Source organism: Centrocercus urophasianus, unplaced genomic scaffold (assembly GCF_019232065.1).
Source record: "Centrocercus urophasianus isolate 14NV4802_14NV808 unplaced genomic scaffold, USGS_Curo_1.0 seq_38, whole genome shotgun sequence".
Lineage (NCBI taxonomy): Eukaryota > Metazoa > Chordata > Aves > Galliformes > Phasianidae > Centrocercus > Centrocercus urophasianus.
The window spans coordinates 805,884-833,024 of record NW_024884955.1 but is presented as its reverse complement, the minus strand read 5'-3'; the positions used below and the strand labels follow the sequence as shown (position 1 = coordinate 833,024).

Here is a 27,141-nt window from a genome sequence, read left to right as displayed (position 1 = left end):
TACATATATATATTTATATTTATATATATTTTTTTCTCCGGTTCGAGCTCGAACTTTGCATAGCTGGCTGCACCTCTTCAGTCAGGGAAAAGAATGGAAAACGAAACTGATGATAAACAGAAAGGAAACGGAGTAAACCCTGCCCCTCCCGGAAGCCCTTTTAAAGCCCAGACCGCCGGGTCCGCTCGTGCCCCGTGCCGGGCTACAGCGCTGGGCTCCCCGCGGCACTTCGCCCTTCGTTTCGGTCTCCGCCGGAGTCGACGGGCAGCGGAGCGGTGAGCAGCGGGGAGCAGCTCCTACGGTGCGGGGACGGGGAGAGGGGCAGTGAGGGGGGACCGAGTACCCCGACCCTCGGGAGCGAGAACGGGACGGGGAACTCCAACCGGGAATGGGAGAAAAGCCGCCGTCCTGTTCGGAGTCCGGGCCGGGCAGCGCCTGTCGGGCCCGCCGCTCCCGCGCATCACCCCCAGGTGCGTCCCCTCCCGGTGTCGGTGTGACCCTCCTCGGTGCCGCTCCCGCCCGGTACCGCGCATTTTAACCCCCCCCCCCCGCCCCGGTGCATCGCTTCCCGGTGCCGCCCGGTCCCCGCGCATCCCTTCCCTCCCCTCCCCCCGGTTCCCCGCTCTCCGGTGCCGCTGCCGGTGTCGGCTCCCCCCGGTGCCGGCGGGAGGAGCGGGGCGGGGCGGGGCCGCCGTGATGCAATTTCCGCGAAATCTGGCCCCGGTTTGAATGCGGGGAGGCCCCAGAAGAGAAACCACCGGCGGTGGCAAAGGACCATTCCCGGCGGTAACTGTGTTGAGAGCGGAGCGGGTCCGGGAACGCCGGGTGTGATGCGGGGTGAGGTGAGGTGCGCGGGGTGCCGCGGCGCGTCGGGACCCGGAGGGAACTGGGTTCACTGGGTGCTGCAGGGCACGGGGCTCCCTGGAATGCAGCACGGCCCAGGGCGCAGTGCGGGTGCTGCCCGGCCCGGGGTGGCCGTGGGGTGCTGTGGGGTCCTGAATGGCACCGGGAGCTCTGGGGTAACGCACGGTGCACAGCTCACCCAGAGCTTTTGGCTCGCAGCATCGATCGCTGGGATCGGAAGGGGGGGTGGAGGGGTGAGGGTGAAGGGGACCGCAGTCGGGGTGCAAAGTCCTGGGCTACGCAGTGTGGAGCTGCCGGCCGGCGGGGCGCTGGGTGCCACCTCAGACGAGCAGCCCCCGGCCCCAATCCCCTCCCCGCTGCTCTTCGGAGCTTTGGGGGCACGGTCTGAACTTTTCCAACTCGGAGAAGTCAAAAGCGAAGAGCTGCGGTTGCCGCCGTGCACCGGGGCCGTGCGCGACGCGAGGTTTGCTCTCCCCATCGGCACTTTGAAGCACCGGGGTTGGAGAGCCGTGTTGGCACCCCGAGCCCTACGCCGTCACACGGCAGGGACAGAAATAGGGGTTGGGGAGCGGATCCCCGGGTGTCTTCACTGCTGCGGGGAGGCGCAGCCCCGGCACTCTGCCTCACGCCGCTTGGCTCCCGGCGGCGAGGCGCGTTGCCTAATCTCCCGTCAATAATTAACGAAGGCAAGGTCTGACAAAAAGCCGCCCTCCTCCCCCAGCTGCTCTCCAGCGTGGCAGGGCGGGGAGGGCAGAGGGGTGCGCGGCCACGTCGGTGAGTTCCTCTGCTCACCGTTGCTGGGGAAATGCGGTTGTCCCACTGGGAACGGCCCCCACGGAGGACGATGGTGTGGCAGCGAAACGCAGTCCTGCCCCACGGCGTGTGTTCTCCTGAGATGGGGAAACGCCGTCAGTGAGGTGCTGGCTTGGCTCGGTCTGTTTTCAGACCGGATGCACATATCTGTGTTGGTGAGGGCATGGCCGGCTGGGGCTGAGGAGGATGCTCGTGCTGGTGGTGCTGGGTGTGCAGCAGGGACACAATACATCCAGTGATGGGAGCAGCTCGTTGATCCCATCAGTGAGATGGGTGGCTTTAACACCAGACCGTGCTTTTGGAGGCTTGTATGAGGAGAGGCTGTTTGGAAAACACGCCGAATCCAACCTGCGGGTTGCAGGGATACGTATGTGCCTCTCGACCAGCTGCCACTGTCCCTGTGCCACATGGATTTTGCCCTGTTGACATCAAAGCCTTATCACTGTGAGGAGGGCTGCCCTATGGGAGAGCTTCCCTCAGCTCCCTCATGCTCTGCATCTCTCTGCGACTCTGTTTGGATTTCAAAAGCTCCCTCCCCTCCCCCCTCCTTTTTTTTTCTCTCTGTTCTGTAAAAGAAAAAAACTGGAGTTTGGCTTTAATGCTGGTGGCGCACAGAAACCTTAACAGGGGCATGCACTTCCCTTTCCTCTTCCCTCCTACTCGCAGACCCAACAGTCAGCGTGCTGAAAACCAAATGCTTTCTTAAGCCAAGAAACAATGGCAAAATTGACCCTTTAAAGCCAGAATATTTCCCCATGGGTTTTTCATGCTAAGACATCCCACCCTTGGCCTGGATTCCAGTGCTGCCTCTGACCCCAAAGGTTCTCGCCTGCAGGAGCTGAAGCTCTCTGACTTTGCCTGGGAGTTTGGCACTGCTGCGGGGCCGTGCAGAGCTCTGGGGATGGGAATGGGGCAACACTGGCTTCATGTTCCCCTCAGGGATGCTCCTAACACTTGAGCTAGAGGCACATCCAGTAGGGTGTGCCCCATCTCGGTGGGGTTTTGGGACTGGGTACATGCAGGACACGGCATGAGGGTGATGCTCTATGAACAAGTCCAGTATGGTCCCTGCAGACCGTGTAGGTTTGGACCATTTGTGCAGCCCTGCATCCTGCTGCCGTCGCTGCCCACTGCCTCAACACCCCAGAGGTGGGCAAAGGGTTCTCAGTGAAAAGTACTCGTGTTGAAGCAGCACAGAGTTGAGCTCCCTGCTTTGCTGTTCGTAGGACCACGGCCGTTCATTGCCGTTCTTCCCTTCTGGCTGAGAGCTGCGCCTTCGGGGCTGCGGCTTGGGAGGAAGCTGAGCACGGGACCGGTGGCTCTGTTTGGTGGCACGTCCTGCCCCAATCTGCCCGAGCACCGCGTCCCGGCCAGCTGCCGCACCTCAAAAACCCCGCAGCATCCTTTCTGGGGATGCTCCCTGCCCCTGGTTGCCCAGGAAACGGCTCGCGGATGCTCCCGCCTGTGGCACGGAGCACTGAGTCACGGAAGCCACAATGTCTGCAGCCGGATGTTTACTGGCCGAGCGTGCCCGGCTCCTGCCCTCGGCTGTTGCGGCCGGGGAGGAAGGAGGGCGGTTGCCGTGTGGATTAATCCTAATTAATCTCGCAAGCCACGGGGAGGAGGGCTGGGGGCTCGGGCTGGGGTTGCTCCAGCATGGTGGTGGAGCACGAGCCGGGGAGGGGGACAGCAGGAAAAAGAAAGGGAAAACTGTTGGGAGTGTGCAGAGCCGGGGGAGGCGCTGGGAGCCGGGAAGAGGAAGTGGGATTGTCGGGCTCTGCTCCGGGTGGAGGTCGGTGCCTGCCGCGGTCCCTACTCACGCCGCACAGCGCTGCCGGCAGTTCCTCGGTGTGTGCAGAAGATCCGAGGGCTGCGCTCAGCCTCCCCAGCACCCAGAGGGTTGGCAGCTTGCTCCTCGCATCGCGTGGTTCTCAGAGATCCACGGCCACTCAGTGCTTTGGGAGCAGGCTCCAAGTGCTCAGGCACTGTGGGTGAGCGTGGCTCTGGCTGAGTTTTACTGCTCAGCCAGGAAGCGTGACTGCAGTGTCCCAGCACAGCAAAGAGCCCAACTTAGCTTCCTGCTAAGTCACTTGTTGCTTGTTTCTTTGTCAGGCTTTGTGGGCTCGCACCAATGGCTGGTGGGTACGTAGCCAGCTAGCACCACCTCGCAGAAACTTCCCCGCACCGCCACCATGCCGAATGCCAAAGGCCCCGCGGTGCCACTGGGCAGCCTGCAGCGCCAGCTGGAGCTGCTGCTGGTCTGCTCCAAGTGCAGCGTGAGGGAGGATGAGATCACCTACCACCTGCGCCCAGTGGAGCACAAGTGCATGTATGAGATCCTGCTGGCCCGTTGCCGCAGCCGGCATAGTGTTGCTTGGAGGAAGGTGTTCCGGCGGCCGGGCTTCCCAAACCCGGCGCGTTACGCCGTCTGCAGGTATTACAGGCTGGGCTTGGGCTGCAGCAAGCATGGCAACCAGTGCACCTTTGCCTGGAGCCCAGAGGAGGCCCTTGTGTGGAACTTCGAGCGGGAGCACAACCTGGAGCGGCGTCGGCTGAAGGCAGCGGTGCTGCTGGCACAGCAGGGGGGCAACTCCAATGCGCAGTCTGGGGACAACTCCAGCACCGAGCCCCTGAGCGCCTGCAGTGAGATCCTGAGTGAGTTCGGGGGCCAGTTCCAGGAGATCTGCAGGCTTTGCTTCTTCGGCTGCCCTCAGCGCATCTCGGCGGGCGGCCACGGGCGGCTGTGTGAATTGCACCGCGTCTGGGACCCGCTGCTGGTGCACGTGGTGACCGACAGCCGCCGCAAGAAGCAGTACACCGCCATCCGGCCCTGCCCCGAGTTCATGGTCTCCTTCAGCTACTGCCACTTCGTCTCCAAGGGACAGCTGTGCCGGCACGGTGACAAGCGCTGCCAGTACGCTCACAGCGACGTGGAGATGGCCGTCTGGGAGGCTGAGAAGGAGCACGGCCTGGTGCGTTCCGACCTGCTGCCGGCACCAGAGCCGTGCGTGGAGAATGGCAAACCCTCAGCGCCCGCCCCGATGCACTTCTACTGCCGCCTGTGCCTGGTGATCTTCAGTTCGCAGGACAGCTTTGAGAACCACTGCTCCTCCGTGGAGCATGCGCAGATGCTGTTGGCTGACACCTCCGTGCAGTGGGTGCACCGTGCTCCACCACCTGGGCTCAGCACCTTCAAGCTGTGCAGCAGGTAAGGGGCCGGGCAGCAGCACGGGTTCCAGGTGCGGGTTCCAGGTGCGGGTGGCAGCTGGGATGGCTCTCTCCCAACAGAGCGGAGGTGTGCGAGATGGGGGACAGCTGTACCAAGGCTCACTCCAACGAGGAGCTGCAGGAGTGGATCCAGAGGATGAAGGTTGTTGCCAAGAAGAAGAAGCAAGCCATAAAGGAAGGCCTGGTGTCCTACCAGGACCGGCTCATTGCTGAATACCAGACGTGCTCCAACGAGGTGCTGATTGTAAGTCGTGGGCGACAGGGTGGGAGCAGTAGCCCCTTACATCTCGTGTGGTGTGAGAAGCATCTGGCGTGGGAAGGGAGCCTGTGGTCTGCAAAGGCCTTGTTGCCAGAGTTGGGCTTGGGAAGGGAGTTCATGCAACTATGGCAGTGACCATAGTTGAGTGAGATGCAGAAAGAGAGGCATCATCCCTACATCTTCACCTTCTTTTGGATGGCCAAACAGCAACCAAGCACCAACAGCCTGCCCTGAGGCCTTTCATTTCCCAAGGCTGGGAATGATGAGCAGGACCACTTATGGATGGTCCTGCTTGGGGGACGGGTAGAAAAGAGGTGAAAATGTTGCCATGGTGTGATCCATGGTTGTTTTTTTTTCCCCTCATCCTTCTCTTCTTGTGCTTCTCCCACAGATATCTGAGGATGTTGAGGGCATTAAGGTGGTGTGCCAGGAGCCCCTGGATGTGCACTCAGAGGACAGGCAGCTGAAGTACCAGTGGAAGTTCAAGGTTTACTCCCAGGTAAGCTCAGCTCTGTGCAATGGGTTTTTAGAAGAGTGAAAACATGTTGGTAGTGCTCTCAGCATCTCTGTGGAATGTCAAAATTAAGAAGATCCAGCCATGCTCCTGCTCGGGGTCTCGTAGGTGTCAGGAGCAAGAGGATGGGTCTAATTTTCCTCTTCCAGCTGAAGAGATCTCCAGTTTATGGCGGAGTATTTTAAGTGCCGTAAAACTGAAAACCTAAAAGCTGAAAGAAATTTTCAGTGGGGTTGCATGAGGTGAATATCATGAACGCTAGGCGTTGGTTCCTGCAGCAGCTTTCGGGGGGAATGGCTGCTGGAGGACCTCACGGTCCTCTGTCTCCCCCCGACAGAACCCCCTGCAACATGTGGCGCTGCTGAAGCGAGAACCCGGAGCCAACTTCTACCTGTCAGGAAATGGGCTGGCGAGGGGCCTGCAATACCTCCGGGGCGAGCATGTGGCCATGCTGCCTTCCAACCCACCCGTGGCACAGGTGGAGGTCTCCTTGGAGTGCTGCACGCTGGGCGTCTTCGAGCAGTGGGTGGTGTTCGATTTCGGCAGCCGCCCCGTCCTCATGAAGAAGCTGAAGGTGAGGGTGGGCTGGCGGGAGGCTGCCCAGCACGTCCCCACTGGAAGGAGGAACGGCCACACCGTCAACTTTGTGCGGTGGAATCGAGGCAATCGCATCATCGTTCCCAGCGTGGTGAGGACCAGCGAAGACGTGGATCTGTTGGCCAAGTACAAGCCTGCTGCTCTTTCCTTGGACACCCAGCGGGAGGGCGGTGCGAGCGCCGTCATCACCCGCATCAACTACCGCGAGAGGATGCACAGCTTCCTCTTCCGTGAGGAAGAAGCCGAGCAGGCTCTGATTGCCAAGTAAGTGCCAGGTGTGGATCCAGAGGGGTTCCTTCCATTGAACCCATTGCTATCCCTGCCCTTGGAGCCGTGCTGGTTGTGAAGTTGCCGTCTCTTCTGGGTTGGGTCTGTAAGACCTTTCCCAGACAGGTGGAAAGCTGCCAAGGTAGCTTGCTGGGGAGCGATAGGAAGGGAAAGGCTGTCTCATCCCATGGCTGTGGATTAGCTAGAGGCGGGTGGCAGTCTCCCCTCTGCAGTGGGGATGAGCTGATTGGCCAGTTCTCTGCTGTTCATTTGGTTCTTTCTTTCTTCCAGACTCAACCTGCGGGTCCTCATCTCGCTGACCTCCACCATACAAAACCTCTCCATGGGGATGAAGATCGCCCAGGCTGGCGAGCTGTTTGCTGAAGTGCCTACCCCTTATAACCTCTCACCAGACACAGATGAGGGATATCTGCTGAACAGGTCCGTGCCCACGGCTTTCCTGGCACTTGACCCACCTGTAGACAATCGAGTTTATGAGGTTAGCGTGGAGAATAAAGCCACCACGGAGAAGACAATCTGGCTACAGATACCAAAGAGATGTTGCTCAGAGCTGAACTTAAAGCCAGAAACTTCCCACAATGTGGAGATCCAGTTCCAAATTGACCAGCTGCTGTTCCGGCAGTGGCACCAGGCTGTTGATCGCCTGTTGGATGAGAAACTGGTCCTACCTGATGTTGCCAGCTGCTCTATCCCCTGCTGCCTCCAACAGCCACAGACAGGGAACAGCAAACAGAAGTTGGCCATCTCCTTCATCACTGGCCAGGCAACCAGCAGGCGGCAGGTCCCACCTCTTCTCATCTACGGGCCGTTCGGCACAGGCAAGACGTTCACGTTGGCCATGGCCACCCTGGAGGTCATCAGGCAGCCCAACACGCGGGTGCTGATCTGCACTCACACCAACAGGTTAGCAGGGGTGAGGGAACAGGCAGTCGGAGTTGTGGCCGGGTTCCTGCTCCGGGTGTTGATCGTCCGGTGTGATGAGAGGGAGCCAGAGTCTGTGAGAGGGAGCTGAGCTTGCCTTTTTCCAGTTTGATTTTCAATTTCTTGTTTAAATAAATAATTCCATTTTTATTTAATATGTCTTAAACTGCTTTGCCCTCCTACTAGGAGGAAGCCTGGCATGGGTGGAAGTGTTTGCAAAAGAGGCAGCTTTGTTGTACAGTGGGGATGGTGAGACCATATTTCTTTCTAGCCTTTAGTGTGTACAGGAAGAAATGGAAGAGAGCCTGCAAGTACTCTGTGCACATGTCAATGTTTTGACTTTTCGAGGAAGATTATAGGGAAAGGGAAATGCAGATCTGATTGCTGTTGAGTCTGCCTTGAAAGAATCCAAGGTTGTTAAAATTAGAGCAGTTGTGCTGAGATGAGTGTCTACGACCCATCGTGCGGGAGGTTACTGCCTCAGTTTTTATTGTATAATGAACAGGTGACTCCTAATCTTAGCCTGTTTCAGTCTGATTGCACTGAAGCTTCTGCTGTCATCATCTGCCTGGGCTGGGGTGCCGGGAGGTCAGCAGAGGGGAGGTGTTGGGCCACGTATGTAGGATTTGGACCTAGAGAAGCAGGGTCACAGATCTTACTGGGCATGTTGCTTTTCAAATGATTTCTCCATGTGAGCGCTGAGTGATGCCCAAGTCTCAAGTACCAACTCACATTTTAAACCATGCTCTCACAATATGGTTGGACTTAGAGGCTTCTTTGCACATCTTTGCATATCTCTTGAGCAGAGTGTGTTGTTAGCCAAAGCTAGGGAAGATTTTGGCTGCTTGGTGGTGAGCGATCAAAGAAGACAATGGTCTTCATGGTCAGAACATCGAGAACGCCGTCCCTTGATAGTTTCCCCTTTTGTTCCTTCCCAGTGCTGCTGATATCTACATCCGGGAGTACTTCCACAAGTATGTGATCAATGGGCATCCCTGGGCTGTTCCCTTGAGGATTATAGCCACTGACCGCCCCATCAACCTGACTGACCCCACCACCCAGATGTACTGCTGCCTCACTAAAGACCAGCGCTTCTTCCGCTACCCCACACAGGAGGAGATTGGCCGACATCAAATCATTATTACGACCTCCATGCTATCCAAGAACCTGAAGGTTACGCCGGGATACTTCACCCACATCATGATTGATGAGGCCGCTCAGATGCTGGAATGTGAAGCTTTGATTCCACTCTCCTATGCCACTTTCGAGACGCGGATCGTCCTCGCTGGGGACCACATGCAGATAACCCCAAAGCTGTTCTGTGTTGGGGATGGGCAGTCTGCGGATCACACCCTGTTAAACAGACTCTTTCAGTTTTACCAGAAAGAGAAGCATGAAGTGGCCGTGAAGAGCAGGATCATCTTCAATGAGAATTATCGTTCCACTGCAGGCATCATTGAGTTTGTCTCCAAGCACTTCTACGTTGGCAAAGGCAATGCTATCCATGCCAGTGGGAACATTCCACCCCACCCTGAAATCTACCCGCTCGTGTTCTGCCATGTTCCTGGTGTGGCTGAAAGGGATATGTCCATGATTTCTTGGCACAATGCTTCTGAGATAATACAAGTGATTGAGAAAGTGGAGGAGATATATCAGAGGTGGCCACATGAGTGGGGTGTTCAAGATCTGAAGAGGATTTGTGTGGTCTCCCATGGGATTCAGGTATGTACGAGAATGTTTTCCCTTGCTGGAGGGGAATATGTGCACCACTGACTGCTGTCCTGTAACCTTACTGACAGATGAGGGACCTTGTACCTTAGGTGATGGCATTCCTGTGCTGAAAGTGTGTTCAGCTGTGCCTTTCTTTTTTGCCAGGTTTCTGCAATAAGACAGGAGCTGAGAAAGAAGCAGCTACCAGATGTGGTGGTAGAAAACTATGAAAACTTGCCAGGTTTGTGTCCTGTGCAATAGCTAGTAAACACTGATTGCATTTTGAGGTCTCTTGCTTTCTAGGGACTTTCCCAGTCAAGTTGGTGGACAGGAGAGTCTATTGCAGCTGCAGTCACTGTGTAATGGGCAGGGAGAAAGTACACTGGGTGGTTAGCAGAACATCTTAACCTTGTCCTTGCTGAAATGCTTGAGGGACAGTGATGAAACAAAGGGTTCATTATGGGCACTCACCCATGGCTGGATGGCAGGATGCTCTGCCTTTCCTGGCAGCACTCATGGCAAAATGCCTCTTGGGCTGAGTGATGTGGGGCTGCCAGCAGAGCCCTGCTGTCCTTCCCCACAGCTCCACGCTGCTGAAACCCACATAGTGCTGATGAGGAAGGAGAACCTAGAAATCCTTTGGCTGATTTCCATCCCCGTCTGCTTGGCAATTCCTTGATTTCATTCTTGCCTTAGTGAATAAGATTTCACACTGAATTAAATCTGCACCCAACCATCAACTCCTTTCAAACTTATGGATGTTGCCGGGAAGGAGGGTGGGAACCCTGTAAGTGTGATCCCAGAGCCGTCAGCATGCGTGAATCATGTGAAGCCCCAAGTACCCCCAGGGGCACCAATGGAGGGGAATTGAAACCAGCATGCCCTGTGGGTGCCAATCACAGCATAACTGCAGAACAGTTTCTGAAGGAGTCGTCTGTTGTTCTTGATGATGAGAGAGGGATAGGGCTGCTTTTGTCCTCTGTGTGACTCTTTGCGTCTCAGTCATGTTTTTATTATTACTGTTTTTTATTGTACAGCCAGGATTCCTCATGGTGAGAATAACTGACCCCTGGGGTGTGTTCCTGATCTCCACACCCTTTCTTTACCATCTCTTAGCTCAGAAATCACGGGGTGCCTCCTGGTGTCTGCTATTTGCTGTGCTGGCAGCAATGTCCTTGAGGGTAGAGGGACACTTGTGAAAGGGGCACAGCCCTGTCCTTGCCACTGCCACTGCTTCAGTGCCCGGCCTTTCCCCTGCCTTCACAGTGCATGGGTGGTGGTGACTGAGCAACATAGAATGGCTTGAGCTGGAAGGGACCTCAAAGATCATCTCGTTCCAACCCCTCACTTGGTGGCATCCATCCCACTTTGTGGATGTTGCAATCCCAGAGAGCTTTCCTATGCTGAGTGATTTCTCCCTTGTCTCCTTCGGTGCAGGCCGTGAGTTCCGGGTCATCATCATCAGCACAGTCCATACCAGCGAGAGCCTGCGTGTCTCAGCCTCCCACAACCTTGAGTTCTTCAACGAGGCCAGAGTGCTCAACACCATCATGACGAGGGCTCAGTCACAGGTCATTGTGGTGGGAGATGCAGTGGCCTTGTGCTCCTACGGTCAGTGCTGCAGGGTGTGGAAGCGCTTCATCCAGGAGTGCATTGAGAAGGGGAGCATCTCCCCAGCAAACCTGACCATGGCCCAGATCAAACAGGCGGCATGCGACAAGGAGAGCTGGTGCAGGAGGAGCCCAGAGGGCAATGATGAGGACAGCGACACGGATTCCTGGAGCTCTGAGACCGACAGCATGAATCCCGACGATCCCATCCTCCAGGAGCTCTTAGATGAGAGTAAGAACGTGCTGGTAACAGTGTCCGAAGAAGGGCTGCTCAATGTGAAGTCTGACTCTTCAAATCAGTGGGAAGACAGGCAGGAGTACGTCAGCTTCTCTTCTCAGGTGATGCAGAAATATCTGCACATGCACCCCCAGATGTACAAGAGGTGTGAGCTGGTCAAAGAGAGGTTTGACAAGGCTTCAGCCTTCCCCCTTGATGACTCTCCTGCCGTTACCATTCAGATCAAAGGCAGAGTGCACTGCGGGACAGCCTTCACTGGCGACGAAGTGCTTGTGGAAATCCTGGAGAACAGCACAGCTGACAGCAGCGGCCTGCGGCCCCAGGGGAAGGTAGTGGGCATCCTGAAGCGCGCCGAGAGAGAGCGCAATTTCATCTGCACAGTGGACGAGTTCGATCCCCGGGTGATGATACCCATCGATCCCACTGTCACCAAAATATTTGTCCCGGGGCTGAAAGAGAAACCTAATGTCATTCCTGTCCGCAAGCTTGTCAATGGGAAGTACAAAGTGGTCAGCTGGAAGAAGATCAACCAGGACACAAGGAGATGCCATATCTTCTCTGTCCAGATCATCGCCTGGCGGGAGGGCTTCTACTACCCTTTGGGGATAGTAACTGAGATTTTGCACGTGGCTTTGACTTCAGAAGAAGGCTTAAGGATTCTCAACTCAGAGTATGGCTTGGAGAGGAAATACCCACCTGTTGTTACCAAGGAGTTAGCCAAATACAACACCTCCAGCAAACCAAACCCCAGCAAGGAAAACCTGAGGGACTGTCGGAGTTACCTGACCTTCACTGTTGATCCTGAAGGTGCGAGGGATCTGGATGATGCTATCAGCGTCAGGAGCCTTGAACATCACTATGAGATTGGGATCCACATTGCAGATGTGGCTAGCATCATCCCCAAGGGCAGTGCTGTGGACCTGGAAGCAAAGAGGCGAGGTGTGAGCTACTACGCTCCTGAGCAGGATCCGGTGCACATGCTCCCACCCCCCTTTAGCAATGACATCTGCAGCCTCCTGCCACAGAAGGACCGTCGTGTGATCTCCCTTTTTGTCACCGTAGAAAAAAAGACTGACAAGGTGACTAATGGAATCTTCACCCTCTCTGTGATCCGCTCGGACTGGCAGCTATCCTATGAAGAGGCAGAGCTCTGCATTCAGGACCACTACCAGGGAGGTGCAGATGCACTTCGTTTTGATACCCTGGAGGACTGCCTCGCTGTGGCTTATCACTTCTCCAGGATCCACAGGAAGTCTCGGTTGCAGGAGGACTGCTTCTATGACCAGCTGGATGAGGAAAGCACCCCGGGCAACAGGCGGTCCCACCAGATGATAGAGGAGCTCATGATCATGTTCAATAGCTTTGTGGCTGAGTTTCTCACTAACAAGGAGGTCACAAAAAATGTCACTCCTGTCCGGTGTCAGGGTGAGCCAAACCCTCAACAGATTTTACTCATGAAAAACAAGTACAGCCATATCATTCCTCTGTCCCTCCACCTCTCACACCGCCTGAAAGATGAGCCTTCTGGCCTGAAAGATGAGCATTCTAGCCAACTCCCCTCCAAAGAAGTAGAGTTCTGTCTCCTGGGCCCCATCTGGGAGCACCTGCAGTCCGCCGCACATCTCTCTGACCTCCAGAAGATGCTAGACCTTGTTGTTACTGATGACATCCACCCACAACTAGCTCCTGTTGCCCTGGAGTTCAGGAGGCTGCTTGGCCGCTCCTATTTCTGTCGCTCCAACTCCACTGCCCAGTCCAAAGTGGGCCATTACTCCCTGAAGGTTGACTCGTACACCTGGGCTTCCTCTCCCATCCGCCGATACATGGACATTGTAGTGCAGCGGCACCTCCATGCTGTGCTCCGCAAGAAGCCCATCGCCTGTTCTTCAGATGACATTGACTTCCTCTGTCATGACTTCAACAAGAAGAACTCCAAGGCAACAATGTACGAGAAGAGAGCCCGCTGCATGCAGATGGCCACCCAGCTGAAGGGCCAGGTCATGCAGAAGATGGCCTTTGTAGTAGATATCGAAGGAACAGACAGGTACTTTAAAGCTCTGTTCCCACTGAATAGAGAGAGCCTTCCTGATCCCCTTGTAATCAACTACAGGGCTCTTCAGCTGATAGAGCAGCCCATGTTCCTGCAGGACAAGAGCAGTGTTAGGCTGACGTGGAAGAGGAGGATGTATTCAGTGGAAACGATGAAGAAGCACAGCCTGCAGCCCTGCCATCTCTACGACCACAGCGTCACCCTCTTCCAAGCCAAGACGTGGCAGGATATGCTCATGGCCATCAGACAGGAGAAATTTGATGCCCTGTCCTCCCTCCTTCAGAACAGCAAGCAGCTCTACAGGCGGCGTGTGGGCTGGGTGAGGAAGAGCGATTGCTCGCACTACGTGGAAATCATGGTGGAGCTGAGCGCTGGTGACACGCTGCAGTTCCAGCTCACCACTGACGTCTTCCGGGGCTTTCTGGTGCCCTTTGTGCAGCTGTGGTGTGTCACGCCAGGTTTTGACGTCTGCCTGCAGCACACGGAAAAGCCAATTGACTGCTTCTCTGCATACGCCACGCTGCCATCCAAGGACAAGTACAAGGATGCTGTGGAGTACAGAAAGGTGTGGATGCCAATGAGCGCCATGGAGTCTGCGTCGTGTGCGGTGGCTGAAAATGATTCTATTGTCCTCCACGACGTTAAAATATCCTGGGCAAAGCAAAGGACAAGCAAAGGGCAGCTGCAAGGGACTTTCTGCCTTAAAAAAAGCTTTCTGGAGGAGTGCTCCATTGAGGTGGACTTCAACCACTGCTATTTGTGCATTCGCCTGGGTGGGCTGAAGCTCAGGAGCCTTCAGAGCGATGAGGAGTGCCTTAGCCACAGCCTCCAGGAGCTGACCTTGGGTCACAAGGAGAAATCCAAAAACAAACTTGTGGTGGATCCGGATACGTATACGTGGGTGGCTCACGGGCTCACTGAGGAGTTTGGTGATGATCAGAAGTCAGACAGGAGTAGTGAGCAGACACTGAATTTTTACATCAACTACATGTCTATGGAAAATGTCCCTGCGGAAATCTTGCAGGACTCTGCCAGGTTCACCGTGGAGCTCATCCCGAAGATGCTGCCAGACGTGTAAGTGTGCTTATGCTCCAATTAGAGCAGTAGGACAGAGTAGCTGTTCCCACGGGTCTCCTCTGCCCAGCCCAAACAGTCTTTGCTTTGCCTGAAAATGTCGTTGCCCAGCTCCAACTGAGCTCTTGGGTCGTTGATGTTTGGATGAGTTGGCTTTTCTCAGATCTGTTCTCCAGATGCCTTACGTTCTCCCATTTGGCAGTGAGGATGAGGCTGGGGATACAAAGGAAGGTGCCATGCTGAGGTTTCACTGCACATCTGTTCCTTCTCTTCCTAAATTGCTGCAGTGTGTGTAGTAAAAGGCAGTGTGAAGCACTGGGGCAGGATTTGCTCCCTGATGTTCCAGTTGTTCTCCTTTGTTGCTGTGAAGTGTTGTCTGCTCATACTGAAGCAGAGCTAGTGTCTCATTTGCCTTCCTTTGCCTGTTAATTGCATCAATGCCTGCTGTAGCTTTTTGGGAGCAGAATTTACTTTCCTTCATGTCTGAAATTTTAGGACAAATTGGAAGCTAGGCCAAGAAAATAGAGTTGGACCGTAATAGAATGGAGTTGGGACAGAAGCTGTGCTCCTTCCTCTCCATGTGTTTGCAGACTCAGCTCTTCAGACAAGCACAAATTGCCCAATCGGACGCGTATGCAAATCATTTCAAGTTTTTTCTGGGAGGATTTGATACAACACCAAAGCAAAAAGGGAGCAAACAAGACAGTTGTACAAAGCTGAATTGTTGTTTTCACTGTTTTATGCTACACTTCAATAATTCTTATTTTTCCCTCACAGACGGAAAGAAAATGCAATTTGGAGGCTCCAGCATGCCTCCAAGCTTGCTAAAAGCATTGCCCTTGGCTGTGAACCTCCATCAAAAGGTAGAGAAGACGTTCTCCATTCTCATACTATGGTCTTTGCTGGCCAGGCAGGTGCCCCGGAGCTTCACCAAGCTTTTGTCATGGGGGTTCTGCTTTCAGGCCAGGAGGTTTCCCTGTAAAGGGTTGGGGTGGCTGCTGGCCTAACAGAGTGCAGGCTCCTTCTGGAGCAGGTGCAGGTCGGGTTTCATCTGTAGGACACACAGAGAAGTCTCCTTGGTAGACCCTCTTGGCATGGGATGGGAAGTACATATGGACGGTCTTGTAATTGTGTACAATTGTTTGGAACCTGGCACATCCTCCTGTTGGATTGCATGTGTGCTGTCTTCAGTAGCCTTCTTCAAACTGGTTTTCATGTCTCTTTGCTCTAACAGTCACCAAGTCCAAAATCCTGAAGCAAAAATCCTTTGATCTCCCTGGCAGCCAAAGGAAGCTCAACCAGAGTCAGAATGAGGCTGTGCTAAATGCTTTAAGAAAACCTTTCACGCTCATCCAAGGCCCACCAGGTAAGGCAGGGGACAGCCTTGAGTTCTTGGTCCTTAAAGGCAGCTGAGAACTTGTCTGTTGCTTTCCCTGGGACAGGCAGAGGCAATGCAGGTTGGCATCACCTCAGGCTGTTCAGGACAGTCCCCTTGGTTCTGGGATTTTATTTGTGGCTGATCATTCGGACAGTGATTTAGAGCAAGAGTATTGTGGTTAAAGCATTCTCAGCAGCGTCCTTGCTTTTCTAGGTACAGGGAAAACTGTTGTTGGAACTCACATTGTCTACTGGTTCCATAAGCTGAATGAGGAGGCCACTGTGGAGGAGCCACTGCCATGCCCTGCTGAGGATGAGCCCCAAGGGAAAAGGTGCATCTTGTATTGTGGCCCATCCAACAAGTCTGTGGATGTTGTTGCTGGTAAGTACACGTTCTGTGCCCCTGCAGTACTGGTGGGAGGGAGATGAACAGGAGTCTGGGAGACAGGAGGGGCTGGCCCAGTGCTGTCTGAGCAGCCTTTTTCTCTCCCTCCAGAGATACTGATGAAGATGAAGGACCTGAAACCACTGAGAGTTTATGGGGAGGCCATAGAGATGCTGGAGTACCCATACCCAGGGAGCAGCCGGCACCTCTCCCGCAAAGCCTTGCGGGATGCAAAGCCAAATCGCGAGCTCAGGTAGGACCTGCAGCTGAACAACCCAGAGCAGCCTTGGTTTCCAGTGCAGAACAGCACTGTTAACAGCACCCACTTTGTCTTTTTTTTCTTTCTTTTCAATTGAAGCTTTATATCTATCCGTTATCTAGTCAGGAAACTCAGGCGATTGAAAATATCCTAGATTTTCTCACTCTTTTTTGAACAGCTCTGAAAGTCTCTGACTTCATTCCTGCTTGCAACTGTCAAAGGGTGGCTGCTGTATTTTGTGTTCCCGAGGGCTAAGTGTGAGATAGGCCTATAAACGTGTACAAATCTGGTTGTGACTTCTTCAGCCAACATGATTTCTCCACGTAGGCAGGTGTGGCATGCTTCACTGTAGAATCTTGGGTCTCCATGAGGAAAATCTTTATATATTGTCTTTTTATTTAGCAAGATAATTCTGCACCATCGGATCCGACAGCCGGACAACCCTAAACATGTCCAGATCTGTGAATTTGACCGTCGAGTGAGGGCAGGAGAGGAGATAACAGAAGAAGAAATAAAGAAGTGAGTAGATGGAAACCTTGGTGAGAGATATCTGAAAGTCAGCAGGTTTGTCCTGGTTCATGCAAACCAAGGGACCAGGCGAAAACATTAAGACTAATTAGCTCTGCATCATTTAGAATGATGGTAAGCAATTAGCTGAGGGTTAGTGCTACAGTTAGTGCCTCAGCATCTCATCTGCTCAATGCTATTGTTCTTCTGGTCCCAGAGTCTCAAGTGTGTGTGTGTGCATCTCCCATCATGACTCTGTGCCCTGTCGAGTTCAGAACAAAATGCATTTCCTGCTGTGTGTGCCTCAAGCCCTTTTCTGGGAACACCAGCTTGTCCTGGGGTGGTTAACAGAGCCATAATCATTTAGGGAAGTACAGCCTCTGCCTGGTTCCTGCATAAGGAACCTGGCAATGTTTCCACTGTGTGTAACCTGGTGTCTTCTGCATCAATCACCAGGCACAAACGTATCTTGAAGGAAGCTCGTGCTTATGAACTGGCATGCCACGATGTCATCTTGTGCACATGCTCCTCTGCATCTGCCAACTCCCTGGAGAAGCTCAATGTCAAGCAGATACTCATCGATGAGTGCGCCATGTCCACCGAACCCGAGACCCTCATCCCTTTGGTCAGCCATTCACGTGCTGAGAAGGTCAGTCCTTTCCAGAGAATTGTCTTTAGGATGGCTGCTCAGAGCTCTTGAGTCTCCACACACCTCCCACTTCTTACCACGCTCTTCCAAGCCTGTCCAGGTTTTAAGGCTGTTTTTGTTAATAGCTGTGATGTTGTATCAGGCAGTCATTTCTTGACTGGTGCGTAACTCTAATTCAGGTCTTTTGGCACGGGGAGGTACATAAGGTGTGTGAGTATTCTCAGCTGTGTTACCTGTTCATGTCACATAAAGGGGACTCGTTGAGACCTCCTGTAGGGCTGAAATTTACGATGGAGAATTGTAACATCTGCTTGCCTCTCTGCTTGGTCAGATCCCTTTCTTCAGTGAATAAGGGATCACCTCAACCATTATGGGGTCAAACCAACCACAATGGCATAATTCCATAATGGGGTTCATGGACTTTTAGAGCATCAACCCAATCATGATGGGTCAAACCAGTCAGGATGGAGTCCGTGATGATGTTGAGTCCATGACAGGGTTCATCAGTCTTTTATGGGGTCAACCCAACCATGATGGATCAACCCAGCAATAATGGGGGTCCATGACAGGGTAAAAGTCAGTGGTGGGGTTTGTTGATCTTTGATGGGATCAACCCAGCCATGATGGTGTCCATGATTGTGTTCATTCATCTTTTATGGAGTTGACCCAGCAAAGATGAAGTCCACAATAGAGGGATTTGATCTTGCATTTGGCTTTCTGTAGGGAAACCAACTTGTGTGGATGTGGTTTTGGTGCTTTGTTGCAAGGTGAGCATCACTGCCACCAAAATATGTCCTAAATCAGATACAAATTATCAAGATGGCAGGAAGCAGAGGGCAATCTCCACAGACTTTCTGTGCGATGTCTTTCTCCCGTCGGATGGGAATAAGGCTCTGCATTATCTGGGTCAGGGTTTTTATATAATACACAGCACGGTCCTTGTTTGAGGTTGCTGTAACTGTAACATAAATAAATAGCAACAAATATCTGAATGTAAATAGTCTTTCAAAGAGCTGATGACCTTCACCATTGCCACTGCCCTCATAGCTGAAGCATCCACCATTTGTTCCAGGTCGTTTTGCTCGGGGATCACAAACAGCTGAAGCCTGTGGTCAACAGTGACTTCTGCAAGAGCCTTGGCATGGAGACGTCTCTTTTTGAGCGCTACCAGAAGCAGGCATGGATGCTGGACACGCAGTACCGCATGGTGAGGCTTTCCTCAAGCTGCAGCAGAAAATATCAGCAGGGTTTGGCTGAAGCCATTGGAAAACAGATATTCTCCATTTCCCTTGCCAGAGCAATGAATAATGCACTTGCCCAGTAAAGCACAGTGGAATTGCAGGTGAAACCTGCTCCAAAAATGCTGCCAGTTAGGAACGTTTTTTTTCCTAATGTCATTGTATAATTGTATTCATTTATTTTTTCTGCCAGCACAAAAACATCTGTGAGTTCCCATCGCAGGAGTTCTATGACCATCGCCTGAAGACGTGTCCCCAGCTTCTTCGCAAACTCAGCGTCCTTTACCACAAGAATAACCGCTGCTGCCCCATCATCTTTGGGCACGTGGAGGGGAAGGAGCAGAGCCTCGTGATTTCCACTGAGGAAGGAAATGAGAACTCCAAAGCTAACCCAGAGGAAGTGGAGCAGGCGGTGAGCAGGGCCCTAGGGTTATGAATGGGAGGATGCCGGGCTGGGAGGGATTGTGAATGGTGAATTTTGAGATCGGATGGCCATCGGTGGGGTGGGTGCAGGTCCTGCTCGTGTCTGCAGCGTGCCATGCTGCTCCTGGCCACAGTCAGAGGTAGGGAAATGAGACCCAGAGGTGAGCAGCACAGCTGGGCGCCGTCGCTGCCTTGGGGACGTGCTGGAGGTCTGCTGGAGGTTCCCAGGTGAGCAGAATCATGGTGTCTCCAGGTGAAGATTGCGAAGCAGCTGACACTAGATGGCACCATCCGGCCGGAGAGCATCGCCATCCTCAGCCCTTACAACGCCCAGGTGTCCGAGATCAACAAGCGCCTGCTGAAAGAAGGCATCTGCGGCGTCACTGTCTGCACCATCATGAAGAGCCAAGGTGGGGCTGGAGGGAAGGCACTGCTCCCCTCTCCTGAGGGCTGGAGCAACTTCTCACCGAGACAAATCCTACAGCAGAGTAATTGCAGCCGTGCATGGAGCCAGTTTCTGGGTGTTTTGTGATGGTGATAAATCACAGCGCCCAAAGTGGGATGAGACTGATGGGAGGGGGAGGCTCAATGGAGAGGACATCTTGAAAGGGTTATTAAGATCAATGAGCAGGAGTTGGGGGGCCTCCAGAGCTGGAGAAAACCACTTGGCGCTTGCAGGTTGTGGGTCTTGTGTAGTGTGGAGTGGCCGGACGCTTCCACCTAAAATACGTGGTTCATTTGTGCTTTCTAGGAAGTGAATGGAGATACGTGATCCTGACAACCGTACGCTCCTGCTCTCGACACGAGATCGACAGGAAGCCCACCAAGAGCTGGCAGAAGAAATACCTGGGTTTTGTCACTGACCCAAACCAGGTCAACGTCGGCATCACCCGTGCTCAGGAAGGACTCTGCATTCTAGGTGGGTGAGCTGGGAGTGTGCACAGCCTGCAGGGGAGCAGCACAATTTGCAGGAAGGGGTGGAGGTCCGCATTAGTAAAAAGTGGCTGTCTTGCTTCACTCCTCTGCCCTTTGGGCTCTCTGTGATTTTGAAACTGGGCTATATGGGCCGCTTGAGCAAAGCAGAGATTGTGTGTGTGGCTCATGTGCAGCGTGTATAGTTCATTTCTGTCTGTTTCGGACCACACTGTTTCCATCACTTTGCATCCTAGTCCTCTCTTCTAACAGAATTTACTTCTTAGTTTCCCAGTAATTGTGCAGACGTAGGCTGTGATGCATAAGGAAACTGCTTGCAAATGTGGCAAAACTATAAAGGGAGCTGTGGTTTCACAGAGCTCTGGCAGACGGGAACATCCCCAGAGTTACCCAGCACTGCTAGCAATGTTAAACAGAGATGATGATTCTCTGTGAGCCTCTTTTGACCACTGCCTCCCTTCCTGTGCCAACAGGGAACCGGTACCTCCTAGAGTGCAACCCTTTGTGGAGGAGACTGCTCCAGCACTACGTAAGTCATAACTGCTATACAACAGGCCAAGGGATTTGTGTCAGGAAGAGTTCACCCTTCCACCGGTGAAGAGGAGAGATGCCAGGCCCAGCTCGTCCCTCTTCACCTGAACTGTGCTACGTGTGCCTTGAGAAGGACACAATCTTTCCATTATTTGTACGTGAACCACGGGTCAAACGCACTGGGAAAAGTTGGGATCTCTCCCTGCATGCTGACAGCTCAGTCTCCATATGTGCACTGGTGACTTGTTTTTTATATCACTGCAACCTTGTATAGGAACTTTCACCTCTAGCAAACCAAAAAGCATTGGAAGTGGGTGGATGGGCGTATGTGACTTTGTTGATGATTATTTTCAACTGGAAGATGCTCAGTGCAGCCACCATCCTATCTGTTAGTGCAGCTTTGGGGACCAAATACATGTTCCATTTGTCGGAGGTGGAATGACTGCATGTGGCAGATCCACACGGCAAGCTGTGATTTGCCCTATGGGACCAAATCTTCTGAGTAGCACCACTCATCTTAAAATCAAGGCCAGGGAATTTTTTAGGCTTTTTATTTCTCAAAGCAGGAAAATAATCTTTTGTTGGCTTGTTTTTGTTCTCAAGAGAAGGAGGAAAGCAAAAAGGGAACCGCGTTCCATGCTGTCTAGCCAAAGTGCTATTCTCCAAGCTTGTAAATATCACTGACCCAAGGCTAAGCTGGTTTTGTAAATAGATTTTAGTCTTTGTACAAAGGAGGCTGTCCTCACCAATACACAGTCAGTGGAAACTGAGGACTGCTCCTACGAGGGAATGTTGGAGTTTGTAAAGATATTTTAAACTGTTCTGAGTTTTATTTGAAATCTCCTCCTGTAAGATTGCCCTCCCTCTCCTCCCTTCCCTCCCCCCCATATTTTTTTAAAGCTGCTCCTAATTTATTAATGCTTAAATCTGTGAATTTGTTTCACAGTCTATGGCCTGAGGTTTTTCTATGAGCGGTGATAACTTGGTGAGCTCATCACACAACATGTATGTCTATAGTGTATGTTTTTATTTAAAGCAGCCAAACTGCTGTGGACTGGAAGCTGTGATTTGCTCAGGAAGGTTGCTTTGCACAGGAACCCATGGCTGAGAGGGATGCACTGTGGGGAATTGATGCTCTCGACTGGATTGTGGAGCTGTTCATAGAAGCACGAGGGTTTTGAAGGAGAATTCCTTCATTTCATTGCAGTTCTGAATGTATGAAGTGCCTGCTTCAGCTGTCCCTGAAACCACATGGCTGACTCTGGCTGTTCACATAGGATGGGGCCAAGATGCAGTCACAGCACTTCTGCACTGCATGCACAGATATGTATTGCGCTGGGACATCCCTGGCATAAAAGAACTTCACAGCACTGTGGCAGAGATGAGTTTTGTCCTGTGATTGCAGCAGAAAGTGTAGCGTGGCTCTTCCCAGTGTGAAGGAATGTGCAATAAGAAAGCACTGTGTCTGACAAAGCCCTTAATGCTGTGTTACTGCGTTCTGACTCCGTTAGGCTTGAGAACCTATGGAGCAGTTCTGTTCCTCCCTTGTTTTAAGCTGCCTTCCTGCACTTCTGGGTTCGATTTGTACATCCATATTCTTGTGAAAACTGACAGATGGTTGCAGTTCTCCATGGTCCAACAGCCTTTGGGAAGTATTCCTGCTGGTTCTAAAGGTGGTAAAACCTGATGTCCTTTGTTCCTCCTCGAAGCCATTCCACCCTGGATCTTAACAGTTCCACACCAGTCTGCTTTTGCAAATATTACTGCAATCCCAAAACGAGCTTGTATAGGAATAATTTTGTATAGAAACAATCTTGTGGGTGACTGAAATGCAGTCATCTGTCTCAGCGATGACTGCAGGATGGAGAACTGCAGAAGGTGCAGCACGAAGAGCCAACCCAGGCTGCTGGGTGCTTGTGCTGTGATCAGGTACCTCTGGAGTGGGTTGTGTAGCTGCAATAGTCAGGGCTAGCAGGAAGTGCAATTAACCAAACTTTTAATAGACTGTTAGTGCCAGCTGAATGCCATGTTCTCGTCCTTGTGCTCATGAACAGAGAGAATCATAGGAATCAATACAGAAAACAAGCTCAAAATGGTCAGATTTCATTCAAGAGTTTTTAATTTACTTTTGAAAGCCTGCTGGGGTGGCTGTGTCAGCCCAGGGGCTCGGGCTGACCTAAGTCAGACAGTTAATTTACTGCAATAAATTGTTGTTTTTAATAGAGATGAAATGTTAAGTGGCATAAAGCATTAAGGAACTTTAAATATGGCAGGTTTTTATTTTTTTGTATGTCTGTGACTTGCAACAGACCTCAGATGACTCTTTGGATACAAATATTTGTACCTGCTTCTAACGTTTGTAAAAATGAACCTCGACATTCCCTTTTTTTTTTTTAGTATTTAAGCCATAATTGTTAAAGTGATTCGAATTTATTTAAGTAATAAACTTTATTACTAAAAGTCCTGTTTCCGTGGCAGTTCAATTAGAAGCTGTGTGGAGAGGGCTGTGTTTCCAATTAACCAAATGGTGCAAAAGAAAAGTAGCACTGAGGGTGATGCGCGGCGGAAAAACTGCCTTCTAAATGTTGGCCTTCTGGGTATGTTACCCTTTCCTGTTCTGATTAATTTCCTTGCACTGCAAGGGGTGAGCATGAAATCATGATCTCTGGGCACCCCGTACCTTCTAAGCACCGAATCATGACTTCAACACGTGCATGAAGTAAGCAGTGGGCATCTTTTGGTGAACGGAAAGCACTGGGAGGCAGAGATGTTTCTCTTCCTGCACTTTGCATCCCTGGTACCCTGCAGGACTGTGGGAGGCTCTGAGTCCTGCATGCTGTATAAGGATGTTATTTGTTCAGAGAAATTGGGGATTGGTTGCTGTTAACATGGATGAACTTGTGGGAGGCACCTGCTGTCGCAAACAGAGCAAATTTGAGGGGGAGGGGGGGGAAACACAGCTTAACAAAATGCTCAAATGCTACAATTTTTTCTTTATTCTTCTTGTCCACTTTTTTTCAAATGGAAAATATGAGAAAACATTCTTGTCAGTCACCTCATCCTTTGGTTCTCAGGTGCTTTTGTCTTCAGCTGTGTTAGCTTTTGTCGTCAGTGTGATGGTGTCATGCCACAGTTCATAGACAAGCGTGTACACTTCTGCTCTTCTGATCATGAATTCGTATGACCGGTCAGGCAGCAGGCCCTGCACTACACAAGTGTTGGTGGTGCGTGTCACAAGCCCACAGTGTCCAAATTCTGCCTGAGTTCCACGCTTCAGCAACTTAAAATGCAGTTCATATTGTTCATGGGATGACTCTTGATTTTCAATAGACCATTTGAGGTGGGCCCAGTTCTTGTGTGCATACGATTCGTTTCGATCAAACAGAACTGGCATCTTTGCACAGAGAAAAAGCCTAATGTCTGGTATTTTGTTACCCCTAATATCTGCACATGACACCAAACGGTGCTTGGTGTAGAGTCTTCTTGATACTTGCACAGAATTGAAATTGTTCATTACTTCGGAGAGGTCTGACATTCTCTGCTTAATTGAGTCCCACTTGGAGAGGAAAGTTACCATGTCACAGGTCTCCACATAGCAGACCAGCTCCTCCCGACCTTGTTGCAGCTCTTCTAACAGGTAGGTTAAAAGCTGCAGGTGGATTTCAGTCTGGGATCTTCCCATTTTCTTCACTCTCTGGAATTTCCAGGGGTCAATGACTTGGAAGATGCTGGTAGGAAACGCCAAGAGATTCTGATCTCTCAGGATCAAAAACGTGGGCAGAACCTCAATGTAATAGCAACACTTCTTGAGAAGCTCCACTTTCTTCTGATGTGCCTCAAGGAGGTGGAGGCTCAGATCAGCCTGCAGGTACTGCCGTACAAGGCTGCTTCTCTCTGTGTACCTCCTGCAGATGGCATTGCCTTGTTCCTTTGTGCTGTCTACAGTATTCTCTGAATTGCTTTCCAATTCATTCAAATTCACATTCATGATTCCAAAATTTGCTGTTTAAAAAAAAAAAAAAAAAAAAAAAAAAGTAGCTTAATGAAATTAAGAACCAAAGAAAAAGCAGCTGCGAAGGAAATCATGGCTGTGACTTTTCTCTCTCAATTTAAGCTTATCTCACAAATTCATAGATGAGAAAGAACTGTTAAACCAGATGCATTTTAACAGTTTTCCTTTCTAGCTGTATGATTTCTAATATTTTGTACAGTCTACTTTCATGCATTTCGATCAGCTGCTCTCCTGTTAGCCCCCTGGACTGGTCACGCTCTGTTTAACAGATTCACTGCCAGAATTATTCTCTGATATGCTCTGCCAAAATTTCTCCCTTATTTGCTCTTTCATTCTAATTAGACACCTTCGTGCTCCCGTACACAATTTCTCTCCAGTCTTTAACTCTCTGGAGACGTCTGTTTCTCTCCCTTTTGTAATCAGACCGGCCTCTTTACCCATGCAGTGCAACTTTCTGGTCATAGTACCCAACTGTGACGTTCTAATGCCTTGAAGCTAGGTGGTGGTATCCAGTTGACAAAGAAGTTTCTCTTGGCCTGGCTTTCCCTAAATAGATAAAGGAAGTGATAGCACTTCCTTCTTGGAGTTTCAGGAGCTGCTAAACCTGCCAGAAGTCTGGCCTCCCTGCAATTTACACTGTTTCACTCATTCACACGAAATCTTTTTTCCAAGAAAGCTGTCAACTTAAGAAAAAAAACAAACCGTATTTCCTTTTTACTTTCTCTCCCCAGAAAAATACCCTAAAACCAAAACAGCGACGGTTCTTGGCAGCCCGGTACGAAGCGGAACAGGGACAGCAAGCACAACAGGTTACACCAGCGCTTCCAGAGCAATTTGGCTGTCTGGAGTGGTTTGTTTGCCCACAGACAGAGATGTGATTGTGGTTGTTTTCCTTTCTGTTTTTACATCCCTTTTTTCTTGCCAGAAACGGCTGCTTTTCAGCAGCACTGCTGGGTTTGGAATAGCAGCGCTGCTAGGTTGGGAACAGCAGAGCGCGGTGCTGCATGGCGCTGGAGAGGGGCTGGCTGTAGGAAATGGGTACCAGAGGAAGCTGGACCGCCCTGACCCACCTTGCCCAACCTTGGGAAGCCCTCCTTCCCCCTGGCCAGCCAGGGAGCCCCGTCCCACTTCTGCAGCCGCCTTGTGGCCTGGCTGGCTGCAAGCCGCAAGCCTCAGCCGTTGTCATGGCAGCGCATTGTGCTGTATGAGGGCTGAGGCCCGCGGCTGGGGCTGGGTGTCTGTCCCTGGTCAACCAGCGAGGTGTGCGTGCGTGCTGTATGCTCAGACTGCCGTCCTGAGCTGGGTGCTGGCCGTCCTGGCGCTGAGGGACTGGCTTTTGCCTGCTTCACAGGCGGCCTCTGTCCTCAACGCGGCCAAGAGCTGCGCCGAGGAGCGCTGGGCTGCCAGTGTGGATTCCTGGAGAGCGCCGGAGGGATGAGCGGCAGCGCGAGGAGCTCCCTCCTCCTCCACAACAAGCCTGTTTTGTTGCACCTCCCATTTTGTGTCCTTGCTGTGGGCTATGGGAGCACTAAGCTGATGCTCCCCCGGAGTCCGTGGTTTGTGCTTATTGCAATATCCAAAAGACAATTTCCAAAGCTTTGATTCCCCTTGTAAGCCATTCTCACTGCTCCTCCAGCGTGCTTCCTCTCTGCTGGATGGAGCTGGCAGCGGCTTTAGTGCTTTGCCACCCCTACCTCCAAGTCCAAAGAGCCTGACGGAGCCGCCTCGCTGCGGGCCGCTTTAAAGCTTTGTTTGCTGCACAGAGCCCGGATCTCAGCAGCAAAGCACGGTGACCTTGCAGACAGAGATGAAACAGCTACTGCAGGTCAGCCTTGTCTGTGCAGCACCCTCAGCTCTGAGCAGAAAAGCTGGTTCCATCTTGGGCAGCCCTGAGCTGTCTCTCTGCACCCTGGGAAGTGACTGCTCCATTAAGTGAAGCGAGCTTCCATTTGGGTAGGAAGGGATTTTCCTGTTCTGCTGTGCTGAGGGACTGCTCTGTTTTATTGCAGAGGAGAGGCAGGCTCGTCTGGTTCACAGCAATAAGCTCTGCACCACAACCGGTGCTGCCATCAGCAAGCTGGACAGACCTTCTGGGTCTGAAGGTGCTTTCATAGTCCCTGCGATTAAGTCTTTGGGTTGGGGCTTAGCCTCAATGCTGTCTTGGATGCTTAGCTGGTGCATCTTTGCTAAGCTTTTTTAATTGAATGATAGCCAAGATCCATAACACTGTCCCTGAGCTTCTGCTTGAGCATCAAGCAAGGAGGTGATCTGTCATTTTAAGAAATCAATGCATCTTCTCCTGGCAGCCTGAGCTTACTGTTTCATTTCACAGCTGCCAAGAGATTAACTATACAATTGTCAGGTGTGATTCTGTAACAGATGAGGAAGATAACAAATACAAGTGAAAGAAGGCTGCTATCCTTGCTTGAGGGAGGTTAACAGAGATCACTATTTGGTAATAAGCATGCCAGGTTCCTGCAAGAAATAAATGTGCTGAGATGTTCGTGTCATAGACCCCAAACCTGTCACTTAGGCAAAGCGTGTTGGGAACTGGAGCCATCCTCGTGTTCTGGGCTTTTAAAACAGCAGAGGTGGAGTCCTTGGCTCAGCCAGCGTGACTCTTCATTTTGGTAAGGGTAGGATGCCATCTGAACATTTTCC

General features: G+C 51.9%; 2 protein-coding genes across 3 annotated transcripts; one reads left to right on the top strand and one right to left on the bottom strand.

The window, feature by feature from the left end:
- Nucleotides 1-198: 198 nt before the first annotated feature.
- HELZ2 (helicase with zinc finger 2) lies at nt 199-22,928 on the top strand. Of its 2 annotated transcripts, none has more exons than XM_042832334.1 (20): nt 199-275; nt 3,790-4,885; nt 4,966-5,149; nt 5,556-5,663; nt 6,016-6,539; nt 6,834-7,466; nt 8,423-9,206; nt 9,360-9,435; nt 10,632-14,166; nt 14,944-15,029; nt 15,401-15,532; nt 15,758-15,925; nt 16,040-16,181; nt 16,590-16,706; nt 17,151-17,343; nt 18,416-18,550; nt 18,775-18,993; nt 19,258-19,414; nt 19,756-19,923; nt 20,411-22,928. In XM_042832334.1, the coding sequence occupies exons 2-20, from the start codon at nt 3,870-3,872 to the stop codon at nt 20,533-20,535; spliced, it is 8,502 nt and encodes a 2,833-aa protein (XP_042688268.1). In that variant the 5' UTR covers nt 199-275; nt 3,790-3,869; the 3' UTR covers nt 20,536-22,928. The 2 variants fall into 2 exon arrangements, with proteins under 2 accessions (XP_042688268.1, XP_042688267.1); XM_042832333.1 differs by lacking the exon at nt 199-275 and adding an exon at nt 731-842.
- Nucleotides 22,929-23,538: 610 nt separating this feature from the next.
- On the bottom strand, nt 23,539-25,666 carry FNDC11 (fibronectin type III domain containing 11). The gene is given in 3 exon segments (XM_042832249.1): nt 23,539-24,470; nt 25,551-25,618; nt 25,620-25,666. Coding segments are annotated over 3 exon segments (1,047 nt in total).
- Between the last annotated feature and the right edge of the window lie 1,475 nt (nt 25,667-27,141).

What these genes read in the sequence shown, in the direction of transcription:
- HELZ2 (XM_042832334.1), top strand. Translation starts at nt 3,870, where the DNA reads ATGCCGAATGCCAAAGGCCCCGCGGTGCCACTGGGCAGCCTGCAGCGC. An exon ending in GCTCCAACGAGGTGCTGATT is followed by an intron (nt 5,150 to 5,555) that starts GTAAGTCGTGGG and finishes CTTCTCCCACAG; the next exon opens with ATATCTGAGGATGTTGAGGG. An exon ending in GCCATTCACGTGCTGAGAAG is followed by an intron (nt 17,344 to 18,415) that starts GTCAGTCCTTTC and finishes CATTTGTTCCAG; the next exon opens with GTCGTTTTGCTCGGGGATCA.